Source organism: Protomyctophum bolini, assembly GCF_963924005.1.
Source record: "Protomyctophum bolini genome assembly, chromosome: 18".
Lineage (NCBI taxonomy): Eukaryota > Metazoa > Chordata > Actinopteri > Myctophiformes > Myctophidae > Protomyctophum > Protomyctophum bolini.
The window spans coordinates 20,604,082-20,615,759 of NC_137879.1; the positions used below are offsets into that span (position 1 = coordinate 20,604,082).

Here is an 11,678-nt window from a genome sequence, read left to right on the forward strand (position 1 = left end):
GGAAACTCCATATCTCCGAAACTTTTACTTTTCATCGTTCAAATTCAAAAGCATCAAAAGTAGCAGATTTGACAAGCTCAAAGTGGGTCGCTTGGCGCTGCATTTGGAGCTTATGGAGGTTTTGTGTGACGCTGTAGTTATGTATGGTCGTTGAAGGGCGTTGGTTTTCGAAAAACACAAAAGGTTAAAATATGGAGATAAGAGTTTTCTGCTCGGCAACTACCTAATTTATTTTTGGGTGGAAGACCTTGTCAGTGTATACCGTATAGTCACAAGCTCTGGTTAGAATTTATTTTTAAATTCTACAATCAGATTTAACCACTTTCAAAATGTTGTGTGACTCTGTAGTATAGTGTGGTAGTGCACACATTTATGAAACAGAAGATAGAAGGTTTCTGCCCCAACAGCGACAAAAATGAATAACACTTTTGTTGTCAAGTATGAGATTCACTCGAGGGATTTTTTTTGTGTGACAACTCGACAAAATAGAGCTTTAACACAATGTTTCACAGACTACAGTAGCCTACGTACCGTATACATGAATAGACAAAGTGCACTGTTTGATACTGAGGAGGTGTGAGAAATGTATGGATACCTGACAGGTAACACTGATCATGCTGTCGTGGAGAATGCTGTTAGTAGCTGATTTGAAATCTGATGTCCATCATGTCTTCTTTATGAAATATAGTCTAGGCACGCACGCACGCACGCACGCACGCACGCACGCACGCACGCACGCACGCACGCACGCAGTATATAAACACCCAATATAATTGTTTCTCATGATGAGTGTTAATTTCTCCATTCTTTCCCCCAGTTTCAGTGTTGTGATTGAAGGAGAGAGGGGAAACCGTCCACGGATCTACTCTCTGGAGCAGATGCTTCAGGAAGCCGTGAGTTGGACTTTGTTTTTAGAGAACTCAAAGCAGTGGTTTTCAAACATTTTTATGTCAAAGACCGCCAAACTGATAGAGACAAGACCACGGATCCCCATTCGAAAGTATTTTGTGCCAGGGACCCCCATAAGAGAAGATTTGTGTTGTGAAAAATACCACTAAAATAAATATAAATCAATATTTCCTCACAAAAAAAAGAAAATAAAAAAGATATTGAATTTGTGCATGTTTTACTTCTTTTGTGTTGACTGGTCGGAATGATTTGGTCTGGTTTTATCAGGTGCTAGATGTGCGACCTCAGACAGAGGCCATCTTGAGTGCTGGGACGCGGGTGTGTGCGTACTGGAGTGAGCGATCACGTTGTCTCTATCCTGGATACGTACATAGAGGTGAGTCACTATGGCAAGGTGCCGTCCAAGTCCTCAAACTGTAACTGATGGACCCCACCTGCACACACACACACACACACACACACACACACACACACACACACACACACACACACACACACACACACACACACACACACACACACACACACACACACACACACACACACACACACACACACACACACACACACCACACATTCTCTGCACTTTATACGTACATAGTTCGTGTATGGTCTTGGCTATGTTTACTGTAAGTATACCTGCTGTCCTTCATGCTCCACCGCAAACCACATTTTCTGTTTTGGGGGAAAACAAAGCTTTTAATTGGACTATACACTCAAAGGTCTCACCTCCAGTCCACAGACATACTTGTATGCATATCACACCTATAGCACCACTAATTAAAGAAAGAAAATAAAGAGACAAACTGTGATATCTTTGAGGGGACCAGTCAGTCCAGGACCCATGGTATCTTCCAAACGTTCCACTTACATTCTCTGTGTGTGTGTGTGTGTGTGTGTGTGTGTGTGTGTGTGTGTGTGTGTGTGTGTGTGTGTGTGTGTGTGTGTGTGTGTGTGTGTGTGTGTGTGCGCGCGCGTGCCGTGTGTGTGTGCGTGTTAGGAGGTCCAGGCGAGGAGGAAAAGGAAGGCAGTGTGATGGTGGAATTCGACGATGGAGACAGAGGACGGATCTCCCTCCCCAACGTCAGGCTGCTGCCTCCAGGATACCAGGTCCACTGTGAGTAGACGTGTACAAAGAAGGAAGTAACAAGGCAGGGATGGGACACTGACTAGAATGAGGGAGGGAGGGATGATTTTATTATACAGGAAAAACAAGTTGCATCATGTTAATCGAAGAAACGTCAAGGATACAAAGTTAACATGTTATTCTGCAACATTTTCTAGAAAGCCAAGCCACCCCCTTGTCATAAAAGGGAGGTGGCTGCTGATGCTCTCTATATTCAGGGGTAGCGAGTTCCAGCTTACTGCTCCTCCAAATCTAAATGAGCTAAATGAGGATGAAAGATATCGGAGGGAGTAAGGAAGGAATGAATTACTTGCATGAAAAATGACGTTTTACTGACCCTCGTTTAGGTGCGGAACCCTCGCCAGCCCTTTTGATGTCACCTGGTCGCCGTGGCCGCCGCAGCTCCACCCAGGAGAAGAGAGACGCGGCTGCAGAAAAAACAGCCAATGGGGAAACGTCGGGGAGACCCCAGGAGAAAAGACCAGGTGAAGATTCAGAGCAATAATACACATCAGAATCCTCTCACAGATGCCCCGATAGGCAGATAGTGATAGAGAACTGTGCAACTCTAGTTATAGGCCATGTGCATAACTCGTTCTGGGTTTACGGATTGGCTCAGTAGTAGATTTGAACCGGAAACATATAAGGTGTCATATCCATTTCCAGCTCAAATGTTCTGCCAAGCCAATCAAATGAAGCTACAGGGGAAATGAAACAGGTATGCCACCTATCTTCTGGAAGCCTGGGACTACAGTTATGTGCAGAGCCTATTCATTGTCTTTCCATGTAGAAGAGCATTAGATTTTCTACATAGCAATGTTCATCAGCGCTCACCGCACAGGCTTCAGATCCGGATGTGTGCAAAAGCACAGTACCTTTGTTATTTAAACAGTAAACATTATTTCACCATTTCATTAGTGACAGCAACCTGAATAATAGCTGGTCACCCTGTCAGTCAGCAGGTGCTCATCACTCACACAATGTTGCCTGAAGACAAACTGTCTCAGAGCAGATCAAGATTCTGGTATAACCAGTTAACACAGCCTGTAGTAATATCAGCAAAACAAGGCCTCCGCACATCAATCAAATCTCCTGCTGTCCAGAAATTGCCTTGAAGACGTAGATGTAGAGGTTCACCTAGTGAGCAGGGTTATGTAAACACACATACACTTGCGTTTATGTTTGCACTTTTGCATATTCCTATTTTGCCCTCCATTTGACTGCATAGAGCAGTATATTTTGCAAACTGTCATTGGTGTGCTTGACATATGCACGAGTCCCACTCATATAACTCAGCTCAGGGTGACAATAACCTTGGGGGAGGGGGCAGGTTTCATCAGGTTTTCTTGCAGTTACGAATGAGAAATGGATATGTTAAAAAGCTACCTGACCAAGTGACTCTCAGTGAGAGACGAGGATATTAAGTTCCTCTAAAGCTTTTAGTTTCTCAATCAATCTCCCTTTACGTCTCTCTCTCTAAGACATGTCGCTTCTTAATGACTAACACCCCTCTCTGTCTCCAGTTGGCAGGCCAAAGAAAATCCACTCACTCCCAACGACGGCCACCATGCCCACGTCGTCGTCGTCGTCATGTGACACCAGTGCCTTGACCAAAAGCAGCTTGTTGAGCTGGTCAGCGCCGAGGAAGAGGCCCCCCGTCGACTTCTTCCTCTTCAACGGAACGTCCCGGAAGACCCAGCGGAGGATGCGAGAGCGCGACATGGGGATCTTCCACCGGACCGCCTCCCACCCCCTCACCCCGTCCGCTCCCCTTAAAGGCATCTTCGGCTCCCCCTTCCAGGTCGACTCCTTCAGTAGCATCGCCAACGGGTACGCCACTTTCGGAGGCGGCGCGAGCTCTGGAGCCAGGCGACCGGTTACCACGGTAACCTCACTGGGCCAGCGGGACTCTACTTCCGCCTCTCCCTCTGCCTCTTCTTCTTCTGGCACTGCGCTGGCGACGGCCTCCGGGAACAGGAAGCCAGCCAACGAGCGAGACAGGAAGCACTTCCTGGTGAAACTCGACCACGAAGGAGTGACGTCTCCCAAGACAAAGAACGGCAAGGCGCTGCTTCGCCTCGGAGGCGGTGCAGGGAAGCCAGGCAAGGGTTTGGCAGATGCGGGCGCCCCACTTCGATACATCCAACCTGGCCTGCTGGTGAAGGAGGGAAAGAAAGGGGGAGGAGAGGGGGCTCGATCCGAGGGCCCTTTGAAGGGTGCAGCCTCACCGCTAAAAAAGGGTCTCATGTCAGCTGGACTTGGAGGGCAAAGTGGGGATTATAAATTAGATTACCCCAGTGACTGCCCCAGCTCCTACTCTGAGCTGGATGAAGATGACGACGATGACAGTCGAGATGTTGAAGCACAGAGGAGGGTCCCAGCGGGCACAGCCCTTCCCCGGGGCGGGCGTTTCATCTCCCGCCTGTCCGTGTGCTCCTCCTCATCCTCGTCTTCCTCCTCCTCCTCTGGCTCTCTCTCCTCCTCGTCACTCTGCTCCTCGGACAACGACTCCTCCTACTCCTCAGACGAGGAGTCCTCCTCGGTGCTGCTGCGCCGTGCGCTCCTGCAGCAAGACAAGAACAAGCACAGGCAGAATCTGACCTCCGACCTGATGACCCCTGACCCCGCCACAACCAACCATTCTCCCTCCTCGTCCTCTTCGGCCCCGGCCCCGCCTCCTCACAGCTACGTGGCCAAAGCAGCAATGGCTGTCTCGGGTTCAAAGGTGAGAGGTGAGAGGTCCGAAGACAGGAAGGAATATGTAGCAAAGGGAAGCATCGTTGCTAACAGCGGTGCGACGAAAACACAGTTGAAGAGGAAAGAAGCAGCTCCTAATACACATCCTCAGAGTCAGACCAGTCCTGTGAACCAGCAACCCAAGCCTGCGCCCAAGGACCAATCAACAGCCAAGAGACAGAGGATGTCCTCACCGGATCCTCTGACCAGTACACTGATGCCTGGACGCCAGCTCTGGAAATGGTCTGGCAATCCCACACAGGTAGGATTGGTTACACTGTTTGTATTGGTCTGTTCTGGTCTGCTGCTTTGTGTTGTGTTCTGTTCTCTGTAGCCATAACCAGGCCAAACAAAAACCAGGCCAAAGTCAACAAAGACAAAAACGCTCCCCTTTTTAAGCTCAAGTTCCATGTTTATTGATCAGACACTCAACTGTAAATCTTCAACATCATTGAATTGAAGGCATGTTTAGAGAGAAACTTAACCTTTTTTCCACATTTTAAACATTTACAGCTCCATGACAATGTTACAATACAAAAAGAAAGAATAGAGAGTAAGCTACATAGAACTCAAGTCAATTAAAAGGAAGGCACAGTGAAATCAGATATATCCATTATCCAATAATATACAGTACATAAGAAATTAAAAACAAATAGCAACATGGAAGGCATCAATGATTCTTCTGCAGGTGAGAAACATAATGCAGGTTTGTGCATGGTTAAATAATATCACCTCAAATGGCAGCTGGTATAACAACAGTTTAACCCTATAAAACTGGGAAATCTGTGGGATTTTAGATTTTAGCTATATAGCACATTTGTTTATATATTTTTTGTAAAGCAAACATTTGTAACACAAATCTTCTGGGGGTCCCTGGAACAAAGTATTTTGAGATGGGGGTCCGCAGCCAGAGGCTAAGGTATCATTTTGTTGGTCCTTGACATGAACATGTTTGAGATTCACAGTAGCAACATGCGTTTTTCAGAAAACTGTTTTCGAACTGATTTCGAAGACAGGCCTCAGGTCTTAATGGATTAATGAAAACCATAGTATTGGATTAGCCTACAGCTATCAAGTTCTGCTCCTTTTTTGTCTCCCAACAGAGAAGGGGTCTTAAGGGCAAGGCCCGTAAGTTGTTCTACAAGGCCATCGTTCGAGGTAAGGAGACGGTGCGTGTGGGTGACTGCGCTGTGTTCCTGTCCCCCGGCCGGCCCCAGCTGCCCTACGTCGGGAGAGTGGAGAGCCTGTGGGAGTCCTGGAGCTCCAGCATGGTGGTCAGGGTCAAGTGGTTCTACCATCCTGAGGAGACACGCTTAGGGAAGAGACACCGCGATGGCAAGGTGAAGAAAGAATCTTCTTAACCCGTTAAGAAAACCCCATGCCAATTCTACAAATGCCCGCTACATCCAAGCTTCAAATTCTTAGCACATTTATTTTCAGATTTCATTCAATTCTATTTTGACAAAACTTGAACTCCTTACTTTAGGTTGTAACGTTGTTGATCTATGACTTGAAGCTTATTGAAGTATATTGTGGTTTCGGAAGGCCCATTGAATACGTGAGTCAGCTAAATGCCACAAAGGGTAAAATGTAAATCAACCATTTTCATCTAAATGTCTGTCCTCCTCTCCTACCCAGAATGCCTTGTACCAGTCGAGCCACGAGGATGAGAATGACGTGCAGACAATCTCCCACCGCTGCCAGGTGGTCAGCAGGGCTGAATACGAGCACCTGATTCGCCGACGCAAGCCTGGGGGAGGGGCCAACGATCTGTTCTACCTGGCTGGAACCTATGAGCCAACCACTGGTCAACTGATCAGTGCGGAGGGCGTGGCTATTGTGTCCTAGCAACAACAGCAGCTAGAGAGAAAGGATGAATAGCATTGGACCGACCAACGCGGCTGACCCCTCCAATCACTCTTCGGAGTTAACTAACCTCAAGGAAAGACGGAGGACAAACCAAGGGATAGAGGAGAAACACGAGACAGAGTTCAGTCTCTATTAATCCATCTGTCCCTTGACAGAGAAAGAGCTAGCCCCCTGGATGAAGCCTTAGTGGTGGCTCTGGTGACTGAATACGGGGACTTTGAATTCCATCTCTGGAGACACCTGGAGACTCCAGGACCGTCTGAAGGAGAGACCAATCCAGGTCTGACTTTTCCCCCCCTTTTTGTTGCTCCAATGAGCGTGCGTTCTCAACTCCTTGAGTTGACGACTCTCCCTGTAGTGGGAAATAGACAAATGCATCATAACGCCATGACAACAAGAGGCCATATAGAGGGAAAAACCAGGACCCAAGGACATTTGGAGCACTTTGGAGCTCAGTGAGCGTGATCCTACCTCACTGGCCCCGCAACGTTGACGGAGAAGGATGGCTTAATTGGCCTTCGAAAATAGAGACTGATCGAACCCTGTGCTCTCACACTCAGACAGAGAGGTCTGCCAGAGAGAGGGAGAGAAAGGGAGGGAGAGAGACTGTATGGAAAAGGAGAGGCTTTCTGTAAACCACACTGGTTTGGATGTTTTTTCATGCTCTTAGCTGGTCACTGTCGTGTGACAAATGACAACAGGATTGAGAGATCCTCCAAAGGACCAAAAACACTGTAGTTGGGATGTTATGTATGTATGTATGTATGTATGTATGTAGGGGAGAGCCGCCTTGGATGTAACATTTTGCACGTTTCATTTTTTTACTCGGAGATCCGTTTAGCTACACATGTAATATTTTCAGGCAACGGACCTACACATGTCAGCTACCATAAACCACTTCAAGTTATTTTTTTGATAAAACAGGTCGGGAGTTATTAAACCGAACGTGGACGCTGTTTCAGTGTTACATTTGCTGCGCATATCGGATTAATTGTAACAGCATGGAGTATAAATGTAACAACGCTAAAAAACACCATTAAACATATCGTTTTCAGCTTAAAGCAATTATATTTCATTGAAGCAACTCCTTAGCATTGTTTTCATACCATGGATGTGATAAGAAAATGTATCAAACATATTGGGAAATATTAAATAGTATCGGGTGTGCAGTTTGGGCTTTTTTTTCAGTTCAATGGGGAAATACATTGATTAAACAAACGTTTGATTGATTGAGTTGTACAATGTTATACAACCCTAAACTAATTTTAGAATACACTACACAATACAATACAATTTTAGAACATATAATATTGGCCAATATGTCAAATATGTAAATATTACTTATAATGGCATTGAATGGAAGCGGACCATTTGTAACACATGTTACAATTGACCCTCCCTCCGAAGTTTTCTTTGCCGTTGCTTACAGACCAGAATGAACGTGAATTCCGTCTAAACACGATGCAAACTAATGAAGAACATAAGCATGAAGACATCCATTTGGATTTTTATTCACCAACACCAAAGAAAAAACTTGTAGCACACAAATACTCCAGGTGTAAAATTATACGCATTTTGAAAAAAGTCAGTTTTTCGCCAATAGCTCCCCGCAGGATGAAGGTAAACACTTCAAACTTCCTGGGCACGTAGAGTACGTTGCTGTACACATACTGACGCGATGGCGTCATGGTGGCGTTGACCAATCAAGAGATAACGTCCATGTTACAACCGTGACGCGTTACATCCAAGGCGGCTCTCCCCTACTGTACTGTACTGTACTGTACAGTACTGTACTGTACTGTACTGTACTGTAAATGTGTGTGTGCGTGCGTGTTTGTTTGCAGAGGAGCTGCAGTTGGCTGGCTTGATGAGCTCAGAGTAAATAGTGCTTTAGAGTGTGTGTGTGTGCGCAGTGTACACGCACACTTGTACGTATGTGTGATCCTGTGTGTGTTCATGTGCACACACGCTTGTCCGTTTTTGAGTGCACTTGTCAGTCGCAAGCGTAGGCCATGTTGTAGAAACCCCTGAACGTCTTTAGCACTCTGAGAGTAAATTGTATGAATATGAATCTGTCCAGTGATTTACTGACAGTCTCAGTTTTGGTGACTGACAGACAAAAATGGATGATTTTGTTTTTCTACAGTCAAGCCATACACGTCAATACCTCTCTCGCATCCTCCTATTCAGGTGCATAGATAGATGTATGTTTTGTCGAATTGTCGAATATCTATGTGTATGTATGTATAAGAGGGAGTGTGGGTGTGTGTGTGTGTGTGTGTGTGTGTGTGTGTGTGTGTGCGCGCGTGCGCGCGCGTGCATGCGTGCGTGCGTGGTGTGGTGTGGTGTGCGTGCGTGCGTGTTCCTGTACACAGTGTACAGCATTATGTATAAATATCTTAAACTGTAAATAGTATATATATATTTGTTTTTTTGTTTTGTCTTTTTCTTGGGGGAGGGGTGTTCAGAAATTATTATTGGTGGCTTTTTAAGGGGATTGGTTCTGGCTGAGAGAAGAGGTGGAGTCATCTCCCATCTCCCTCCATGCACTGAATAGATTGAGGTGGGGATCGAGGCGAGACTTGTACAAATGCGTGGAAAAAAAGACAAAACCCTGCTTCACGCGAGGGATGAAGGTTTTAATGGGGCTGTGGAGAGGGTGTTTTTGTAAGGAAATCAAAAAAGGCTCTTTTTAAAAAAAGTGTCCACACACCATTGTTGGTCTGTTTTTGTACTATTTTTCTTGTTGGGTTTTAATGTACAATGTGCATTTCCTGTGAGGGTTTCAAATCTCTGCCTTTTTTTTAATACTGGAAAAAAAATGGAAACTGAGTTTCTGCTGTTCTCTGATCCTTAAAGAACCTAGCTGTTGTATATCTATATTAGAATATATTCCTAAATGAATTGTAGATATTTATCTGGCCTCAAACGAAAGATGAAAACATACCAAAGCGCCTCTGACTTTATGCTTCGCTGCATTTTAGAAGAATGCAATATTATTATTATTAAAAAAGATAAAAAAGATATTCAATCACAATCTGATTCCGGGACCCCTTGCAATCACCGTAGTATCTGACAGCAGAGTCCTGTCTCTCGTTGACTGCTTGAGTTCACCCACTGTTGCTATGACAGCGACATTGCCTGCCCCCCCAACCACCCCCACCCCCACCCCCCACCCCTACCCCCCCGGCCGATGCACTTGAGGGGCTCCACGGCAACCACAACAACATCCTGTGACTGTGAAGGACAATCAGAGCCAATCAAATGGGATGATATTGAGAGACATAAAAAGAAGAAGAATAGAACCAGGATAAGGATCAAATCAGACTTGTGCGTCTTGTCACTTTTTTTCCTGCTTTGCCAAAAAAAATGTCTCTTAATGTGTGTGTGTGTGTGTGTGTGTGTGTGTGTGTGTGTGTGTGTGTGTGTGTGTGTGTGTGTGTTTTTCTTTTTCATGTTTGCTTGTTTTCCTAATTTGCCATTGTCTATTTGTTTATGCAAGCCATGTGATGACTGTCATGGGTGTATACGCTGTACAGAGGGAGAACACCTTTTTTCTGTTTTGGACATCAACTGACTTTTTAACAACAAATGTTGCTGTTACACTGCAAAGCAGAAGCTTTAAAATGAATCTAATGTGAATATCCATTTTTGAAATATTGCGTTAATGGGTCTTTAATTGAGTTTTTTTAAAGAGCTGTTATTTTTTTCTTTAAGAAACACTGGATGCCGTTGTAAACATCACATTCTAAGGGAAGTGACATCATCATTGTGCGACCTGTTTTTTTATTTTATTTTATTCTTAGACCCACTGGAAACGGCTTTTGTACAGTTGAAATAGCCTACTTCAAGATATGGAATTTCAGTCATTCTTCGGAAATATTAACTGAAATATTTCCTTATGTAAAAAAAAAGAAAACGACAAACAAATTATTTATCTTAATTTTATTGCCTCTTTTGTGTTTCATTAAAAAGAAGATTCTTAAGAAAGAGAAAAGAAACCACGCCTGCATCAATTGCTTTTTTCCCTCCCCATCTGGGTGTGAGAGCGCTGAATGCCGGTCTTGTGTTCCTCATCAGTGTCCCGTCATTTGTCTACAGAGGAAAAATGGACGAAAGGAGAAAGAATGGGGGACAGCCAGGGACAGGAGGGGGGATGTAACGTGAACCCATAGCCAGCCTGATAGAAGGCAAAGAATGGGGGGAGAGATAGAGGAGAGAGAGAGAGAGAGAGCAGGGAAACTGTATCTAATGGTTGTTCAATGAGACAGGGGAAGGGTAGAGTCTCCTCGGGCAGTACAGGTGGGTCAGGCATTCAGAATAATAAAAACGGAACAGAACCATTAAGAGAACAAAGTAGCCATATCAACTTACCTCTGCACTGATTTCACAAAACCTCTGTGTGTGTGTGTGTGTGTGTGTGTGTGTGTGTGTGTGTGTGTGTGTGTGTGTGTGTGTGTGTGTGTGTCTCTCTGAATGGGTGTGTCCATGTGCATGGATGCAGTTTGTGTGTGTGTGTGTGTGTGTGTGTGTGTGTGTGTGTGTGTGTGTGTGTGTGTGTGTGTGTGTGTGTGTGTGTGTGTGAGTGTGTGTGTGTGTGTGAGGCCGTGAGTGTGCATGTATAATGTATACCCTAACATGTGTGTATTTTCAAATATGAACACAGTACATTCTTTTATGTGAGCAGACTGTGTGCCTGTGCCTACATTTTTGGCGAATGCAATGTAGTCTATATGTTTTGTGGGAGTGTGCAGGTTTTATTTTGCATAGAGAGATGTGTGGTGGAAGTGTGGTTTGGTCGGAGATAGAGCACGAATGAACGGCCATGTGCTCATGTACCCCCTGTCTATTAGGTCAGAAAAGTAATATTTAAACAGTAAATAAGACATTTTTGGCGAATGCAATGTAGTCTATATGTTTTGTGGGAGTGTGCAGGTTTTATTTTGCATAGAGAGATGTGTGGTGGAAGTGTGGTTTGGTCGGAGATAGAGCACGAATGAACGGCCATGTGCTCATGTACCCCCTGTCTATTAGGGTA

General features: G+C 45.1%; 1 protein-coding gene across 1 annotated transcript in view; it reads left to right on the forward strand.

Moving 5' to 3' along the window:
* LOC308333184 (BAH and coiled-coil domain-containing protein 1-like) overlaps positions 1-10,650 on the forward strand; it is an 86,829-nt gene extending 76,179 nt beyond the window's left edge. The window contains 7 exon segments of the mRNA XM_080789386.1: positions 818-893; positions 1,177-1,285; positions 1,910-2,026; positions 2,383-2,520; positions 3,559-5,033; positions 5,875-6,111; positions 6,410-10,650. Coding sequence (XP_080645512.1) covers positions 818-893; positions 1,177-1,285; positions 1,910-2,026; positions 2,383-2,520; positions 3,559-5,033; positions 5,875-6,111; positions 6,410-6,619 — 2,362 coding nt within the window. The 3' untranslated portion in view covers positions 6,620-10,650.
* The last annotated feature ends 1,028 nt before the right edge of the window (positions 10,651-11,678 follow it).